The sequence below is a fragment of the Choloepus didactylus genome, chromosome 1 (assembly GCF_015220235.1).
Source record: "Choloepus didactylus isolate mChoDid1 chromosome 1, mChoDid1.pri, whole genome shotgun sequence".
NCBI lineage: Eukaryota > Metazoa > Chordata > Mammalia > Pilosa > Megalonychidae > Choloepus > Choloepus didactylus.
The window spans coordinates 160,258,509-160,278,356 of record NC_051307.1 but is presented as its reverse complement, the minus strand read 5'-3'; the positions used below and the strand labels follow the sequence as shown (position 1 = coordinate 160,278,356).

The following is a 19,848-nucleotide window of genomic DNA, read 5'->3' as shown; positions in this document are numbered from 1 at the left end:
TGCTGCATTCTGCAGATTGAAAAATGAGCATGACGGTGCATTATGACTCTGACAAGAACAGTTTTAGTATAGCAGTGGGAACCAAAGGTAGATTGCAGTGGGCTGACAAAGAGGAGGGAAGTGGACACTACATGTGTAAACTCTTTCAAGAAGCCTGACTGTGAAAAGAAAGTTATAAATAAGGCTGTAACTAGAAAAGGAGGAAATCAAGGAAGATTTTTGGAATGGTAGCTAATTAAGTTTATATCTTGGTGGGAATGCTGCTGATGGTAATCAAGATGGTAAAGGACTAAAGCCCTTGAGAAAGCAGAAGGAGTCCCTTTTGCCCTTTAAATTGTTTCCAGTGTTAACCCACCATCTGCCGGAATGCCTTAATCATTTCTTCTCTGCCTATATGCACATACTTCCACTTCCCAAATCTGAGTACATGTATTCCCCCCTTCTCAAACTTTGCGTGATTAAATGCTTCGAGAAAGTACTGAATTATAAATTAGAAAAGCTACACCTTAACTTTAACTTCCCTCACCCCCAATACACAACAGACACATTATCCTTGGTTAAATTACTTCGAGCTTCAGCATCTTTGGTTTCTGAAGTATCTACCTCACTGAATTGTTGTGAAGGACAAGTAAGATAATAACTATGAAGGTACTTTGTCAACTGTGAAGGACCATGTGAGACAGTACAGAAGTATACTTCACACATGGCTGAGAAATACCTTATAATTATCTCTAATTAGGGAAGAAAGAAGAGTTTGACAAAGCTTTCATCGGGGATTGTGCTAGAAAATTGAAACTGCTGTGAACACAGAGTGATTTACTGCTGTCACTTGGCTATGACTGCTAGGCTATCTTTCTCAGATTCCTCTTGAGTTTTCTTAAAATCCTTATGGACATAGCATAGCACATACATCTTTTTCTTCTTTACTTCTCTACCCTGTCTTATAACTAATTAGGAAGGAAATGAATCTTTCATGATCAAGGGACAACTATTTTATGACAAACGTACTCCATTCAAAATAAAGTTTACTAAGCAATGATTAGGTGTCACTGTATTAGGTGCTAGGGATACAGAAATAAGTCATCTCGACTCTTGAAAGAAAGAGGGGAGAGGGAGGGAGGGTGGGAGGAAGGAAGGGAAGGGAAGGAAGGAGAAAGAAATGTACTGCAAAGGTAGCAAAATGTAAAATTGGTAGATACGAATATCTGGGGGTGGGGGGGTGTTGGAGTTCTCTGTATGGGATTTGTATTGTGTTTGCAACTGTCCTATATGTTTGAAATTATTTCAAAATAAAAAAGTCATCTACTCTTGAAGATTTTATATGCTAGTAGAAGGGAAAATAAATCAGCAATCTGGGAATAAATACTCTGGAGCAGAGGAGTGGGGGCTGGGAATCAGGAAACTTGTTAAGAAGTTGCGTCTCAGATTAAAGTATGAGCACAAGGTAGCCAAAGGGGAGAAGGGCCCTTCAGTGCCATTAGCTCCGAAGACCATAACCCTTCACACAGTCAACAGCCTGGTATGGCAATAGCAAAGGGTATGTGGGAAGAGTGAAGGCAGGAAGACTGTTAGAAAACTATTGCACCAATCCAAGCCAGATAATGTGGTGCACTAAATTAAGCCAGTGGTAATAGGGAGGAAGGGATAGGGCTGAATCCATGTAGTACTGACGTGGCAGAGAGACTGGCTGGTTTAGAGGTGGGAGAGGGAGAAAGGGGAACTTAGGATAGCCAGGTTTCTGACTTTCAGTGAGTAGGTACTGTTTACTAAGATGCAGAGAACCAAGAGTAGGGTGGGAAAGATGAGTTCAGCCTTGTACATGCTGATATCCTAGAAGAGCCATCTAGTAGGCAGCTGGATATATGGGGGTCTCCAGATTTTCTAGAAAGAGGCTGAGGTTCGATATGGAGGTTTGGAAGCCACAGGTGAGTAAGTGGTAGATAAAGCTATGGGAAAGAATAAGATTACCCATGGAAGTACAAAATGAGTTCAGAATCCTGACACTGAAGGGACAAGAATTAGAACAGGGTTTTTCCAACAATGGCACTGATGTTTTCGGCTAAATAATTCTGTGGCCTGTTGTCTGGCACATTGTAGGATGTTTAGCTGCATCCCTGGACTTTACCCACCAAGTGCCAATAGCACTCTCCCAGTTGTGTCAACTAAGTATGCCTCCAGACATTGCCAAATGGTCCCCCGGAGGACAGAATCACCCCCAGTTGAGAAATCACTGAGTTGGAGTAAGGGGAGTCTCCAGGACACTGACAAGAAAGGCAGGTGGCATTACGCTGTGTCAACCCACAGGGCAACGGGAGTATCTTTAATGTACTAGATTATATTAAATCCATTGCTAGCAATCACACTTTTGCTATGAGGCTACAGTGGGGAAAAAAAGGATAAATTTCTTTTGTAAATTTTTTATTCCTAAATGACAAAAAGTTCAGCAGCTTTTTTGTGATCCTGCCCCACCATGAAAATAGTTATTTTCCAAGAGTTTATGATTTATAGGTCTTATTACCTAATCTCACATCAGCCCAATGAGGGGCAGAAACTGCTATTCTCATTAGTTGAGAAAACTGATGCTAAGGGATTAAGTAACATACCCAAAGTCACATTAAGTGATCAAACTGAGATTGGAACCTGACTTTGGAGTGTGACTTCAAAGCCCGTAAGGTTAAGCCACTTAACCACTATTCCATATGGCCTCCATTAGGCTACAAACTCTGTGAAGGGGCTGGTTCAGTCTTTCTCACCAGCTTTCTTAGCAGTTGGCTCATGCTTAGCGCATGAGATGAGATCAAATAATTGCTGAATGTGTCTCACTTAAAGTGTAACTCTTTGAAAATATGCCTCTTATTCCCAGGCCTACATTGGGGTATTTAATATCCTAAAGACACTGACAGCTTGCTGACAGTAAGTTAGGGCATTAAGTGGAAGAAACTCTCCCCCATTCTGACAGGAAATAAGCAGTGTCTGACAATGCATTGCTGGAATTAACTTTTGAGAATTTTGTTCCCAGAAATGCAGGCTCTGCCATCAACCCTGCTTCATCCCTATTAGAACGAACTTAAGCCTTATTGTCTCTATAATCCAGCAAACCCGTTACACTAAGGCCACAAGGAGATGGGGGGAGAGGAGTAGAAACATCGATTAAGTATGAAATTGAATCTTTTTTGCAATATGATCAAGTTGTAAATCATTTGGTAGGATCTTAAGGTGGTACTCATGGAAAAGTTTTCCAAATACCAGGTTGACTTTTTTTTAAGTTTAACCTTTTCTAGACTATTCAAAAATGTTTTAGAAACTTGAATACTGTAGGTGCCACCTACTAGGTATACACCTGTCTCAGAATATTTTTCCTCACTCGTCTGTCTTGGTACCTTTTTGATGAAGGGACGATATATCCAAAAATTTCTGCTCAAATGCTATTGTGGAAGGTCCCTGCAAAGGCTAACAAAGCTAAACCAGTGGTGCCAAATACTATAAAAGAGACAATGCTAATTGAGCATGTATTTTTTCTGGGTTCGGATACAGCCTCAGATTATTTGATTCACTACTTCAGGCCCTGGCATTCTAAAGAGATAATATATTTTTTGTCATTCCTGCCTAAAGCTACTCTCAAGGATAGTCTAAAGGATATGAAATCCAGTGGATAGCAGTAATTTAGGGGAAGTGAGCAGAGGGAACTATTTTCAGCATAAACATCTAGGTGTTCTGTGGAGTTTGCAAAGTTTGCACAGAGGAAAATCTGTGAATGGGCTTTAGTCTGCTCTATGTACATACATACCCACACATTCCCAAGTGTACTTTATGGAAGCCATGGAAGTGATAAAGTAATGTGAGAATTAAGAAAGTTCCCTACTCTATATAGAAACCACCTCAAGGAAAACTTTGAACTTTAAGGACCTCAAACCTTCCCTTACCTTGTACCATCCACAGTACTCTCACACTAAGGCCCCCTAGGGAAAACTTGATACAGCACAGAATCTGAAAATTTGAACATGAACTTGGGCTTCAAGCAACAGGGAGAAGTGTGTTTTCTTCTCTACAATGTTATTGCCTCCAGGGATACTCAGGTGTTACAGCAACCGAGGATACTTTGCAGGCTGGTGTTCATAGGCTCCGGTTTGTCATTATTGACTTTAACCCAAACATTAAAATTAAAACAAAAAATCAGTAACACTTTTGCTTTGTTTTTTTTCAGCTCCTTTGAAGATTATGAAACAGATGAACCTGCCACTCCCTCTGAATTTGAAAACAAAGGCAGTAACATAGTAACCTCAAGCCTTACAGAGAAAAGTGGAAAGCTTCAGTCAGTGGATGAAGAATAGCTGCCAATGTCTACATGAAAGGGAGCCGTGTATCTTAAATGTTTTTTTGTTGTGAAGAGATGCTCTAGTTTGTTTACTGCTTTTAAAGGCTTTGATTTCTACAAGTGTTATCTAGGAACCTTAAAATGGTTTTAAGCAATAGGGCTGGGTACACACTCAACTTAGGAAACTCCTCCAGTTTGCCTCAAATCTCTTGCAGAACTTTTCCTCAAAAGTGAATATAACCATGAACATCACCTTCCAAAGTCTGCAAATCAGCACTCTACAGCGCTGAATGAACCAGAGATCCCTTGGGGACGGTGCCAAGCACAGTTCTCTGCACAGAAGCAGAAGACGCTTCACTACTGGCCAGCATCGCTGAGGCTTCTCAGGGCTCCTACGGATCCTAGAAGAAACCTTCACTTGCAGAAAACTGTCAAAAAATTCTAGAACTTGAAAAAGCAGTAAGGGCCTCCAGAATTGAACCCGGTAAAAAAAGTACTGCCAAAACATCTCAGAGACTTCTTTTAGTTATAATGTGTACTGGAGTTCAAATATCTTGAACTTACCTGGTTTAATGTAATTTCACAACAACCTGCCAAATTCTAGTCACTTTACAGCCTCAGGTATTGAAACCACTGGGTCTTCCAACCTTGCTGGCAGGCTCTGAACAATCCCTCCTCATCCTGACTCTGGATCTTGTATAAAATCCCAAGAAAAAGCTTTTTAAATGAAAAGTATAGAATTTAACTCATATTTGGGGAAAAAAGCCCTTTTAACTTATCTAACATTAGTAAACTATTGAATGATTTAATTTCCAAATTATTTACTGCCCCATCTGCTATTCCTTTCAGAAGACCTACTTGAAAACTTAAAGGAATGATATATGAAAACTCTTAACTACACTAAACATAATCCTTTCTTCACTGAATAATAGACTAGGCCTACCGTAAAGGCCTCAATCTGAACATTACTCACTACTTAATGTTGAAAAGAAAGTATTCCAGATATTCTATCCATTTCAATATCAACCACAGAAATGGAAGAAAAACAGTGAATCCACCCATAAAACAAAGTATCTCATGTTTAGCGTAATGGAGATCTGTTCAATACAGAAGTCTACATTTTTCAGCAGGCCACACTACAGTCAAATCCTACAATAATATCCTTGATAATGAAATTGAAAAGAAACTATTAAAAAGGATGGAGATTTCTGATTATTTAAGTAAAAGAAACCCCCAAGCAACTTTTTAACAGTCATCTCTGTCATCGACTTTTCCCCTGGTTGTTTTTGTCAAAAAAATACAAGCCCTAATAGTGTCTGTCCCTTCCCACCCCACCTGTGGATCCTTTGCTGGTATGAATAGTAAGCATTGGAGTAACTAAAACAATCAAACGTTGGACTATGTTAAGGCAAAAAGTAAAGGAAAAATTTTTATGTGCACCATCAACTAGTATTAGCAATCCTAAGCAATCCCTCCTGTCACAAGATCCTCCTTGTTTCCTATAACTTTGCTTCCATGATTAGAACTGATTTTAAATGAATCTTACAGAAAGTGATAACTATGAAAACAGTTGATACAAAAGAATGAAAACTTAAAAGGGACTAAATTTTTAGAAAGCACTACATGCAATAACCTAGAAACACTGATAAATTAGTAGGATTAAAGTTATTTATGTGGTACCTGAAGTTAACCATCCAATCCATCCCAGGCTTTACCAGGGAAGGAAAGCAACTATTTTTAAAATTTCAGATAAAAATACAAAAAAAGGACATACTTTTTTTTTAAAGTCAAATATACTTTACAGGGCTGAAGATTTTTTTATTCATAATGACAAAGTATTTCTCAGTATCAGCAACAAGTAAAAATAAAATTCAATTTTCCAATATACCTTTTTTTTTTTCCATTTTTCTATTTGGCTTTAATTTTTTACCTTGTTTCTCCTTACTAAAGTTCTTTTGCTTTCATTTTGATCCATATTTAGTTTTAAAAGTCTATAATTATACAGTTCTACTTAAGGCTATTTTTATATACATTTAAGTTACCCAAAGTATCACAAAGTGTTTCATTGCACTCCTTTCTTAAAACTGAATGCAAGAATTGTGAATTCTGAGGAACGAGGGTATTGCATTTTCTGAGTTTTTAGAAAAGAGCAAGCTGAATAAAATCATTACTGCCAAACTGGAAATTTCAAGCTGTTACACTCCCAGGTTCCTTAATAAAATATACATTGAAGATTATCATGATTTTAATGCTATTTAAAAAAAAAATGAATTTCATAGCATAAGACTAATTGCCAAGATAATCAAACTAATGAAATAAAATTCTGTGTATTTTCCCTGCATCTTTTCTGTGTCACCATGTACTGTTCAAAGTGTTTATAAAACTGTGGATTGATCAAATGAGAAGTCACTTGCTCAGTTTCTGGAAATGTTAAGGTGTGTTTGGGTGGAGAAGACTGCATGACTTAACTTTTGTTTTCCCCTTTTTGCAAAACTAAATAAAGACACGTTGTCAAACACGAATCACATGCACCAGGATAATCACTACACACTTTTGGTTTTAATCATGCTTCCAACTCATTTTTATGTTTTAAAAAGTAATACTATAAACAAACTTGAATTTCAGAGAATAACTCTTTGAACCCTGGAAAAATATAAAGTAAGGTCTAGAAGAATCACTCCCACATTGAGAAGTGGTTTCCTCTGGGGATAAGGGAGGACCAGAGTTTGGGATAAGGGGTTCACAGGAGTTAAAGGGAATTTTCGCCTTACCTATAATATATTCCTTTAACAAAATGTGTAATTATGTGTTATTTGGATAAATAAATTTTAAACTTTTTAAAGAGGAAAGTATAAAATACCATTCAAGTATTATATTTAGACCTTAGTATTTTCTGAAGCATTTTATTTGCTACCTAAGATATGGGAAGGGACAATTTTATTTTTCATCTGACCATCAAAAGCCTTACTTTTTATCAGCAAGATCACCATGGAATTGTCTTCAGAGAGCCAAGAACACAATGACATAAAATAAACTATTTATCCTAGGACCACACTACTCCTTTACATGGAAATGTGAACTTAATGAAGCTGAAAAACTGTCAACTCTAAAATTCCAATTTCCTAACCTAAAGTGAAAGATCATTTGATCATTTTTGTTAATAACAAGGACCCAAAAGAACATCGATGATAGACCATATTCAATGCTAGTTTTAGTGGTTTCAAATGCTCATGAAGTAAATCTAGTTCTGTCATCTCTCTATTATTTCTACTTAGCCATTGGTCAGCATTCCTAAGTAACTCAAGGTATAAAGAAAAACGTAAAAATCAAGGCACTATAATCAATTATTCTTACCCAAATAATATAACAGACCAATCAGAACATGCTACCCCAAACTCCTCAGTATTCTACAACATGGAATTAGAAAACTAACATTTATTGATAGATTTAATGTATAATACAGGTTTCCAAAAATGTGGCAGTGAGAATACCAGCATAAAAAAGAGAAACTTGTGCTAAAAACAACCTGAATTCATCATTGGCAATATTACATAACAATCAAGGCCCTCACATACTAATGATTCCCACTTTGTCTATATTGCCAACCTCCCATGCATCAAAAAACACAAAACTTAAGAATATCAACTTGGGAAGCAATAAAGTACTCTATGAATTTTAAGATCATAGTATTAGGAAAATTGGGGAGATTCGCAAAATATATCCTAATTATCCATGTGTACAATCTCATTTTTAGTCATTTTTGCAGTGATCATTAGTGAATAAGGAACAGATTTACAAGTTTATATAGCAGGGCATGTGGGATCAACACAAAACTGTTACAAACTTTAGGCAAATACATGTTTCGTAACACACTGCTAACAGAGGACTTAAATAAAACTCCAAAACTTGGAAAGCAAATAAAGACAAGACAACTAAAGAAGCATTTTCCACCATTTACTCTTGTTATCAAAAATAGTTCAACTCTTCTTGCAAAACAGAAACAAAATAGTACATACTGGACACATACATCACATTTTTCTTCCTATGGCTTCAGCCCACCCCCACCCCACCAAAAGAGACCAAAAAAAAAAAAAAAAAAAAAAAAAAAAAAAATCCCAACAACAAAAACAACTCTACCTGACCACATTCACAGAAAATGACACCAGGATACACTACAAAACTGAAGGAGGTGTCATCTGCTCTGTGTCCAAAGGTTTCTTCTCCATTTCCTGTACTAGGTGAGTAACCATCATTGAACATGCTGTGTGCCAAATCAAATCATAACTTCAATTTATGTCAGAGCTCACTAGAGATGGTGAACGTAGTAGAAATTGGAAATTTTCCAGCAGTATTTTTCTTTAAGCACTGTCAAAGCAGCAACTCTTCTTTTAAATCATAAGGTCATTTCTTTATAACCTAGTCAGTCCTTGTTTTTAACTTGGGCTGTGCTCTTTGAAGCAACTGACTAGATTTCCCTTCAACAAAACGTGACTCACTTTGTCTTCCCCATAAAAATTAAAGGGAAGAAGTGCATTTAAACTGAAACATAGTTTGTGCTTTACATGCAAAACAGCATTCTAAAGAAAACCCTCATAGCTTCAAACCGACCTAAATGCAAAGGATTCATAAAAAAGGCATTTTTTAGGTTACCATAAAGAAGGCTTCATAATGAATAGGACCCTAAAAAATAGGAGCATATTCAAAATATAGTCTGTGGCAAATAAACTATTAGAGGAAACAAAAATCATAGTGGCCAATGGCAATAAGTATAATGCATATGCATAAATATGGATAAGATTTGGGGCATTATTCCAAAATTATTTTAAAGAAAACCCAATTTCTAAATAAAACAGCTACTATACTCTAAATTCAATTACTGTCGGAATAAAACTGCTCTTCTCCACTTCATTTATCCAGTAGAACATTGCTCTAAGTGGAGGAAGTACTTAGAATTTTTTCCTAGAAATTAATCAGACTTAACTTACAAAGGCTCAACTCAGAAGAGTTTTGTAGCATAAACAGCTAAATGTCTGCAGTCTGATAGAATTTCAGTTTGTTCACTTTTTTTAAGACAGGTTTCTTAAACATTCTAATGAGGGGCAAATTTTCTTTCATAATACTGCTGATTTAAGAACTGCTACATACACCACGTAGCCAATTTTCATGATCAGAAATGGTATGATGTCAGCACAAAGGTTGAGCTGGACACATCAGCTTTTCAACAGGAGAAATAATCAATGGCATCCAAAGGCAGCACTGAGTCTCCTGAACAAACTAATGGCTACTTTTCCACAAAAAAATTTAGCACAATCTTTATAGACTGACTAAATACCACTTCCTTACATTTAATCATAAACTTTGATTATGCACAAAGCATGACCACAAACAATGAGGTTAATGTTATTTTGCTTGCCAAAGTTCATTTTGTATAAATCAGTTGCATCAGCATTTGTTCTCAAACTATAAGGTTCTGTAAGAACTAAAGACTTATAGTTGTAGGGTTACTCCTCCATTATCTGCAAACTATTTCCCCGACACTAACACATATAACTTAGCAATGAAAACACTTGATACAAGTGATCTATATGCAGGAGCTCCGGCAAGTGAAACCAACAGAACCATAGCTGCCGTAAAACTGTAGCTATTTCCCTACCAGAGGTAGGTTTAAAGACCCACTGATTTAACAGTCGAATCTCATGTCTATAGCTTCATCCAAACTTTTATCATCATGTGTACTGGCAGCTAAAAACGTCGTTACTGGGGACCCTGTGACATTAATTACACTGGTGCTTGTACTAGCATTGCGTACAGCAATGCTAGTCACATTAATGCCCAAAGTGAGCCTGGTCTGCTCCAAGGCCTTTTCTGGCACAGCAAATGCCTCCAGCTTCTTCTCCCCATTGGCCATATAGGAGTTTTGGCAGCCACGGCATATACAATCTAAGCAGGCTTTGCGGTTAGAGTAACAAGGGCAGCGTTGGCCACGGCATGTAAGAACACTTGGATTTTGAGTAGCACGCCCACATTTACACCCTTTCTTTTCCTGGGGTTTTTTGTACACAGTCTTGGTAGGACTTCCTGGCATAAAATGGTGACTAGGAATCTTTTCCTTTACTGCTTTGTCTTTTTTTAGAATACCCGGCTTGGTTTTAGAGTGAGATTTCTTGGATCCATGTTCATGAGTCTTTTTCATGCTTTTAGTAGATAAAAGTACAGTTTTGCTGATTTTGGGCGTCGTGCCTCCATTAGGAACAGTTGCTATGGGCTGAAGAGAGATTTTGCTCTCCCGTTTCACTGTCACAGGAGCAGATGCTCCCAATGTTGGGCCTCGGATAATGGTAGAAATTGGAAGTGGCTGAACTTTCTCACTGTCACTTTCTGATCTAGATCGTTTTCTGTTCAATTTTGCTACCTTCGGAGTTGCTGCTGTACATGATAACCCATGAAGTGCAGGACTGGTTGACATGAAAACATTATGGCTAAGAGACTGGGAAGAAAGCTGCAGAAAAGGTCCATTGGATACAGTGGCTTCCAAGTTGGGCTGCAAATTAGGACAACAAACCTCTGTGTTTGAAACAGTTTCTAAGCTGCGGAGTACTTCCTCAACGCTCAGTAATAGAGAGTCACCAGGTTTTATATCTTCACTGAAACTGCAGATATCAATGCCTGTGGAGCATAAATCAGTAGCTACCGTGTCACAGACAGGTGGCAGGCTATCAGATAGATCTTCAGTTTTTATGTCAACAGTGTTACAGACATCAATTGTATTAGAATGTTCAGGTGAAGGAATATTTATACCAAATCTATCTATTGAAAGCCCATTGTAAGTAGGCAAGCCGTTGATAACAGAACTGCCAATAGCAATGCTGAGGGTACTTTCAGATATTGGAGATAAACTAGTTTGAGGATCACTCGTAGCTTCTGAGGTTGAAGGTAAAGGGGAATGTGTCAAACACAAAGTAAAGGATGAATCTGAGGGCTTTTCTGTCTCCTCACAAAACAATGATCCATCATTAAGCAAAGCCAAAATATCAGAAGAACAGTCGACTGCTTCTATTATATCCTGTGCCAATGTAGTCTGTGTTATATATTCACATAGTTTTTTGTAGCAGTTCACTAGGATGCTTAACTGCTTATTTTCCTCAAACTGCTCATAGTCTTTGCACCAGCTACAAGAAGGTTTCATCATCATTTTCTTGCCTTTACAAGTTTTGCAGACATAGTGTTGGCAGGTAGAGTTGGTAGGTGCAATAGGATCTTGTAGTAAATGTCCTGTAGGGTAAAAAGGAGGAAAGCAAAGATTTTAGTAAAATAAATTTTTGTATCCATATACTGGAATTAAGATGAGATTGTAAATAATCTGTCAAAATTGAGATTAAACTCACCAGACCAGATTACAAAAATGTATTTTACAAGAAACAAAAAAATGCTCAATACCTCACTTCATTCCTATGCCATATTCCCAATTCCTTTATTTCAAATCAGAATGTTCCTTAATTCTGTGATTTTCCCCAAAACTGTATGTATGTTTTGGTCCATCTTATTTTTTTACCCAAAGGCTATGAAGTTAAAAGAGGTAAAAATCAGTCACCAATGCATAAACCATTATTAAAACCTTTGGGTCCTTAACCTAATGCAACATGGTAACTCTACAACATATTCAGTAAAAGCATACTCATTATTTTGTGTTAGACATTGGAAAAAAGATATGAGCACATGGGACTACGTATATGAAACAGTCCCTACCTTCATGAAACAGTCTTGAAGCTGTTCATCAATTAGTACAAAGGCATCTTCACAGAAAAAAAAATTTGAAGCAATTTTTCTCATCTACATAGTAATCATAAACTAAGGAAAGAGAAGACTGAAGTGTTCTTATGATAAAAAGGGGACTATGTTTGTTCAGTTATTAAGAAAAAGAAAAAAGGGAGCAGTATTGAACTCATACTCACCTACAGAAAATCCAACTACAAAGACAATGGAAAAAGAACCATAAATTTACTGAAGGAAAAAATACAGCATAAAACTGAGCTTGAATTCTTCTGACAAAATTCAAAATGAACATGGTTATTAACCAGAAATATTCTAATTGCATCAACATAGTTTGAAAGTGGTCCTCCAACTTCATACAACCTCCTAATATTAATAGTCTATACATCAAAACCAGGAAGGGGAAAACAACTAGATCCAATCCCCAGCTCAAACCTTAATACCTCCCTCTAAGTTCATATTCAAGACAAATGGTCAGTAATTAACCCAAATCACTACTGCTTTTCTTAGGCAAATTACATAATTTAAAATTCGGGTGATCTGACAACAAATAGCTGATTAGGTAATCACAAACTATGGTTCCACAACAGAAATATTTTTTAAAAAAAACCTGCCAGAACAAATTTTGTCACAACAATGGAAAACAAAGGAGTACAACAACCAAGCAAGTGCAGAATCAAAAAAAAAAAGGGAAATTTAAAAATGGTAGAAAAGCTTTCTGGCACTTCTAATGCCCTTTCCTAATGCCCTTTCCCCATCCCCTCCCCAATTCAGCTGCAGTCTTGTGAAGACTGCCTATATTCCCAGTGTGGGACCCTGGTCCCTGTTTCTGGAGGAAATATAGCCGATCTTACTAGCAAATTATTTTGTGTGGGGCTACATCTCTATTTCACCTTACATGGAACCCGCCCAGGGCAGAACAGCAGCAATTATTTCTTGAAAACACTGAAGGAACCTGCAGCCACCTGGAGCATATTACCACATTCAGACATAGAATACAACACCTAACACCTGAGAGGACAGGTGGGGAAAGTTTCCTTGGGAAATTTGGCACTCAAAAGTGGCTGTGTCCAGACATAGGGGACTGGTGGTTTGATGGGTTGAGCCCTCTACCGTTAAGTTTTACCCTTGGGAAGACGGTTGCTGCAAAGGAGAGGCTAGGCCTCCCTATGGTTGTGCATAAGAGCCTCCTCCCGAATGCCTCTTTGTTGCTCAGATGTGGCCCTCTCTCTCTGGCTAAGCCAACTTGAAAGGTGAAATCACTGCCCTCCCCCCTATGTGGGATCAGACACCCAGGGGAGTGAATCTCCCTGGCAACGTGGAATATGACTCCCGGGGAGGAATATAGACCTGGCATCGTGGGACGGAGAACATCTTCTTGACCAAAAGGGGGATGTGAAAGGAAATGAAATAAGCTTCAGTGACAGAGAGATTCCAAAAGGAGTCGAGAGGTCACTCTGGTGGGCACTCTTACGCACACTTTAGACAACCCTTTTTAGGTTCTAAAGAATTGGGGTAGCTGGTGGTGGATACCTGAAACTATCAAACTACAACCCAGAACCCATGAATCTCGAAGACAGTTGTATAAAAATGTAGCTTATGAGGGGTGACAATGGGATTGGGAAAGCCATAAGGACCACACTCCACTTTGTCTAGTTTATGGATGGATGAGTAGAAAAATAGGGGAAGGAAACAAACAGACAAAGGTACCCAGTGTTCTTTTTTACTTCAATTGTTTTTTTTCACTCCAATTATTATTCTTGTTATTTTTGTGTGTGTGCTAATGAAGGTGTCAAGGATTGATTTAGGTGATGAATGTACAACTATGTAATGGTACTGTAAACAATCAAAAGTACGATTTGTTTTGTATGACTGCGTGGTATGTGAATATATCTCAACAAAATGAAGATAAAAAAAAAACTCAGTGAAATATAATAAGAAATTTGGTTACTTTAAAAAGTTGGGTTATATGTAATTTTTACTTTTTCTCATTGAAACTTTTATATGTTTTCCAAATTTTATTCAAGGAGCATATATTTGTGTTGTAATCAGAAAATAAACAATAAACATTATTTTTACTGTTATTAAAAAAAAAAAAAAAAAAAAAAAGTGGCTGTGTCTCCCCCCTACGTGGGATGAGTGAATCTCCCTGGCAACGTGGAGCATGACTCCTGGGGAGGAATGTAGACCTGGCATCATGGGACGGAGAACAGCTTCTTGACCAAAAGGGGGATGTGAAAGGAAATGAAATAAGCTTCAGTGGCAGAGAGATCCCAAAAGGAGCCGAGAGGTCACTCTGGTGGGCACTCTTATGCACACTTTAGACAACCCTTTTTAGGTTCTAAAGAATTGGGGTAGCTGGTGGTGGATATCTGAAACTATCAAACTACAACCCAGAACCCATGAATCTCGAAGACAGTTGTATAAAAATGTAGCTTATGAGGGGTGACAATGGGATTGGGAAAGCCATAAGGACCACACTCCACTTTGTCTAGTTTATGGATGGATGAGTAGAAAAATAGGGGAAGGAAACAAACAGACAAAGGTACCCAGTGTTCTTTTTTACTTCAATTGCTCTTTTTCACTCTAATTATTATTCTTGTAATTTTTGTGTGTGTGCTAATGAAGGTGTCAGGGATTGATTTAGGTGATGAATGTACAACTATGTAATGGTACCGTAAACAATCGAAAGTACGATCTGTTTTGTATGACTGCGTGGTATGTGAATATATCTCAATAAAATGAAGATTAAAAAAAAAAAATTTACATGTGGAAAAAAAAAAAAAAGTGGCTGTGTATACTGAGGAATATAAAAACTCCTGCACATGCCCAGGACCAGGTGCAAGCTCAGAAAAGCCCTGAGAAGACTAAGGTTTCACCACTAGCTGATCTCTTATCTCTAGGCTCAGTGCAAGGAGGAAGCAAAACCTGAGACAGGGACTAAAAGAGGTTTATGGTTGCTGTTGTCTTTTGTTAGTGTGGTTCCTTTTTGTTGTTGTTCTTGTTATCATTTTTTCAGCTCCTAGAACTCAAGGAAATCTCTGTCAAACACAACCTTAACACAAACTAAGCCTTCCACGATCAAGAACAGCAAATCCTGAGAAGACTCTGATTTCCAGTTTTACCATATTATGTTATGATATTCAAACTCCAGAGCTCAACAACACACAAAGCATAAAAAGAAAAAGGAACAGACCATTTTAGAGAAAAAGTTAAATCAACAGAAATTATCCCTATAGAAGGCCAGATTTTAGACTAAAATGACAAAGATTTAAATCAACTATCTTAAATATACTCAAAGAGCCAAGGGAAAGTTGGAAAAAGAACTAAAGGAAACCAGGAAGCCAATATGAACAAAATAAAAATATCAATAAAGAGCTATAAATTATTTTAAAAATAAAAAAAAAAAAAAAAAAAAGCAAAAAACTAAATGGTGATTCTGGAGCCAAAAAGCACAATAAGTGAAATGAGAAATCTGCTAGAGGGGTTCAACAGCAGAACTGAGCAGGCAGAAGAGAGCATCAGCAAATATGAAGATAGGGTAATTGAAATTACCCCATCTACAGAGCAAAAATTTTAAAAAGATTTTAATCTATATATCCAAGAAGCTCAACAAACTCCAAACAGGATACACTCAAATATCTATGAGACACATGAGTCAAATTACCAAAAGACAAAGGCAACCTTGAAAGCAACAAGAGAGAAGCGACTTGTCATATACAAGGATCCTGAATGAGAAAAACAGTTGATTTCTCATCAAGAATCATGTAGACCAAAAGACAGTGTGGTGACGATTCTGAGTTCAGAAAGAAAAAACTAACACCATCAACCATGAATTCTATAACCGGCAAAACTATCCTTCAAGAATGAAGAAAAAACTAAGACATTCGCTGATTAAAAGCAAAACAAGGGAGTTTGTTACTAATAGGCTGCTACAAGAACTGTTAAAGAGAATCCATGAGACAAATGAAAAGGACATTAAACAATATGGATCATATGAAGAAATACAGAACAGTGCCAAAATACATAAATGTCAAATGCAAGATATAATTATAAATCTTTGTTGATGGGCACACAACGTATAAAGATATATTGTGACAATAACAATATCAAGGGAGAGGGCCACAGTTGTATAGGAGCAGAGTTTACACTATTGAAACTAAGTTGGTATTATTCAAACTAGGTTTTTATAAGTTCAAGGTTTTAAAAAACCAACTTAATATACAGAAAAGGAAAGAAGGGAATCAAATGGTACACTACCAAAAAAAAATAGAAAGACCAAAAAAAAAAAAAAAAAAGAAAGAAAGAAAGAAAAGAAAATGCCAGTAATGGAAAAATTAAGGGCAAACGCAGATATGAGACATACAGAAAATAGCTAAATGGCAAAAGTCCATCCTTATAAGTGATTACACTAAATGTACATGGAATGAACTCTACACTTAAAAACTCACGGAGTGGATTAAGAAAACATGACTCATCTAAATACAGTCTAGAAGAAACTCACCTTAGATACAAAGACACAATGAGGCTGAAAGAGAAATAGTAAACAAAAGAGAACTAGGGTAGCTATATTATCAGACAAAACAGACCTTAAGTTAAAAGAGGTTAAAATAGACAAAGCATGCCATTATAAACCAACATTATATACCAACAAAATTGAACAAAGTTTCAATACATCCAGAAGACATACAATTATAAATAAATACGTACCTTAAGGACAGAGCACCAAAATACAGGAAGCAAAAACAGACAAAATGGAAGGGAGATACAGTTCTAGAGCAAAGTTGGAGTCAACACCCTAACTGCAATAACGGATAGAACAACCAGAAAGAAGATTAATAAGGAAATGGAGATCTTTAACAGTACTACAAACCAATTAGACCTACCAAACAGTAACAGGAACAATCGAAAACCAGCAATACACATTCTTCTGAAGAACATATGGAATTATATTAGGCCACAAAGTAAGTCTTCCTAGAAGTTCTTGACCAAAAGGGTGAAGAAAAATGAAACAAAATAAAATTTCAGTGGCTGAGAGATTTCAAATAGAGTTGAGAGGTCATTCTGGAGGTTATTCTTATGCATCATATAGATAATCCTTTTTTTAGTTTTTAGTGTATTGGAATAGCTAGAAGGAAATACCTGCAACTGTTGAACTGCAACCCAGTAGCCTTGATTTTTGAAGATGACTGCATAACTATGTAGCTTACACGGTGTGACTGTGAGATTCTGAAAACCTTATGCTCACACTCCCTTTATCCAGTGTATGGAAAGATTTGAGCAGAAAAATGGGAACAAAAAGTAAATGAAGAACGGGGGGATGGAAGGGGTGGGATGTTTTGGGTGTTCTTCTGTACTTGTATTTTTGTTCATTTTTTATTTTTTATTTTATTATAATTTTTTGGAGTAATGAAAATGTTAGTAAATTGATTTTGGTGATACATGCACAACTACATGATAGTACTGTGAACAACTGATTGTACACTTAAAAAAATGTCTTCTTAAAATAAAATGACTAAAATAAATCATGTATCTTTCTGACCACAATGGATTGAAAACAGAGATCAACTTTAAGAATACTGGAAAATTAAATCTGTGGAAATTAAACAATGCACTCATAACTAGTGGTTCAAAAAAGAAATTACAAGAGAAACAGAAAATAATATGAGATGAATGAAAAGGAAACACAACACATCAAAACTTACAGGATGCAGCAAAAGCACTGCTCAAAGGGAAATGTACAGCTTTTACCATCTACATGATTGGAGATCTCAAATCAATAACCTAATTTTACCCCTTAAGGAACTAATAAAACTCAAACTAATAACAAAAGTAGAAGGAAAAAATAATAAAGGTAAGAGTGGAGATAAGTAAAACAGAAAGGAGAAAAGCAATAAAGAGAATAAATTAAACCAAAAGTTGTTTTTTTGAAAAGAGCAACAAAATTGACAAACCTTTAGTTAGTCTGAGCAAGTAAAAAAGAGAGGAAACCCTAATTACTAAGATCAGGAATGAAAGTGGGGACATTACTACTAACCTTACAGAAATAATAAGGATTATAAGAGAATCCTGTGAATAATTGTACCGCAGCAAACTAGATAACCTAGATGAAATGGACAAATTCCTAGAAAATCACAAACTAACAAAAGTGACTCAAGGAAATATAGAAAATCAGACCTATAACAAGTAGAGATTTAATCACTAATCAAAAAACTGCCAATGCAGAAATGCCTAGGACCAGTGTTCAGTGGTTAATTCTACCAGTAATTTAAAGAATTAAAAACAATCCCTCTCAAACTCACACCAAACAACTGAAGTGCAGAGAACACTTCCTAACTCATTTTATGAAACTAAGATGAATTACTCTGCCACCAATGCCAGATAAAGAAGGACATCACAAAAAAACTGTAGGCCAATATCCTTTATGAATGTAGATGGAAATACCCCCAACCAAATACTAGCAATCTGAATCCAACAGTATATTAAAAGGGTTATACACCATGACCAAGTGAGAATTTACCCAGGAATGCAAGATAGTTAAACATAAAAAAACAATGTAACATATATCACATTAACAGAATGAAGGGGAAAAAACCACACGAACATTTCAATTGACACAGAAAAAAAAAAAAAAAAATGACAAAGTCCAACACCCTTTCATGATAAAAACAAAACTAGGAATAGAAAGGAACTTTCTCATAGTGATAAAGGGCATTTATGAAAAACCCATAGCTAATATCATACACAATACTGAAACACTGAAAGTCTTTCCCCTAAGTTCTTGAAGACATAGATGCCTGCTTTCATCACTTCTATTCAACAATGTACTAGAAGTTCTAGTCAGAGAATCTAAGCAAGAAAAAGAAACAAAAGGCCTCCAAATTGGAAAGGAAGAATTAAAATTACCTTATTTACAGATGACATGATCTTATATATAGTAAACCATAAAGAATTCACACTTATATATTAAAAAACAAACACTACAGTTAATAAACCAATTCAGCAAAATTGCAGGATATAAGATCAACACAAAAAATCAGTTATATTTCGATACGCTAGCAATAAACAATCTGAAAATGAAAATAAGAAACAATTCCATTTACAAAAAACATCCAAAAGAATAAAATACCCAGGGATTAAATTTAACTAAGATGAAAGACTTGTACATGAAAAACAAAAAAACATTGCTGAAAGATTTTAAAGAAGACCTAAATAAATGTAAAAACACACTGAGTCTATGGGTTAATATTGTTCAAGACAATATTGTTCAAGACTTAATACTGTTCATAACTTAATACTGTTAATACTGTTCAAGACTTAATACTGTTAAACGGCAACACTACCCAAAGCAATATACAGTTCAGTGAAATCCCAATTAAAATTCCAGTAGCTCTTTTTTTAACTGAAATGTAAATGCTTATTCTCAAATTCCCATAGAATTGCAAGGGACCCGGAGTATGAATAGTCCAACCAACACCCAAAAAGAACAAAATTGTAGGACTAACACTTCCACATTTCAAAACTCGCTACAAAGTTACAGTAACTGAAACACTGTGATAATGACACAAGGATAAAGATATAGACCAATGGAATAAAAAAGTCCAGAAATAAACTCATATATCTGTGGTCAATTAGGTTTCAACAAGAGTGCCAAGCCCACTCAATGGGGGAAAATACAGCTTTTTCAACAAATAGCACTGGGACTAGATATTCACATACAGAAGAATGAAGATGGATTTCTACCTTACACTACATACAAAGAT

At 36.3% G+C, this 19,848-nt stretch overlaps 2 protein-coding genes across 5 annotated transcripts in view; one reads left to right on the top strand and one right to left on the bottom strand.

Annotated features, from left to right (window-relative positions):
* Positions 1–6,837, top strand: part of PPP2R3A (protein phosphatase 2 regulatory subunit B''alpha) — a 243,680-nt gene extending 236,843 nt beyond the window's left edge. For all 4 annotated transcript variants that reach the window (XM_037844535.1, XM_037844542.1, XM_037844529.1 and 1 more), the window contains one exon: positions 4,205–6,837. In XM_037844535.1, coding sequence (XP_037700463.1) covers positions 4,205–4,331 — 127 coding nt within the window. In that variant the 3' untranslated portion in view covers positions 4,332–6,837. The remainder of the gene's footprint in view (positions 1–4,204) is intronic.
* A 1,569-nt stretch (positions 6,838–8,406) lies between these two features.
* The window catches only part of MSL2 (MSL complex subunit 2), a 68,494-nt gene continuing 57,052 nt past the window's right edge, over positions 8,407–19,848 (bottom strand). The window contains exon 2 of the mRNA XM_037844562.1: positions 8,407–11,587. Coding sequence (XP_037700490.1) covers positions 9,996–11,587 — 1,592 coding nt within the window. The 3' untranslated portion in view covers positions 8,407–9,995. The remainder of the gene's footprint in view (positions 11,588–19,848) is intronic.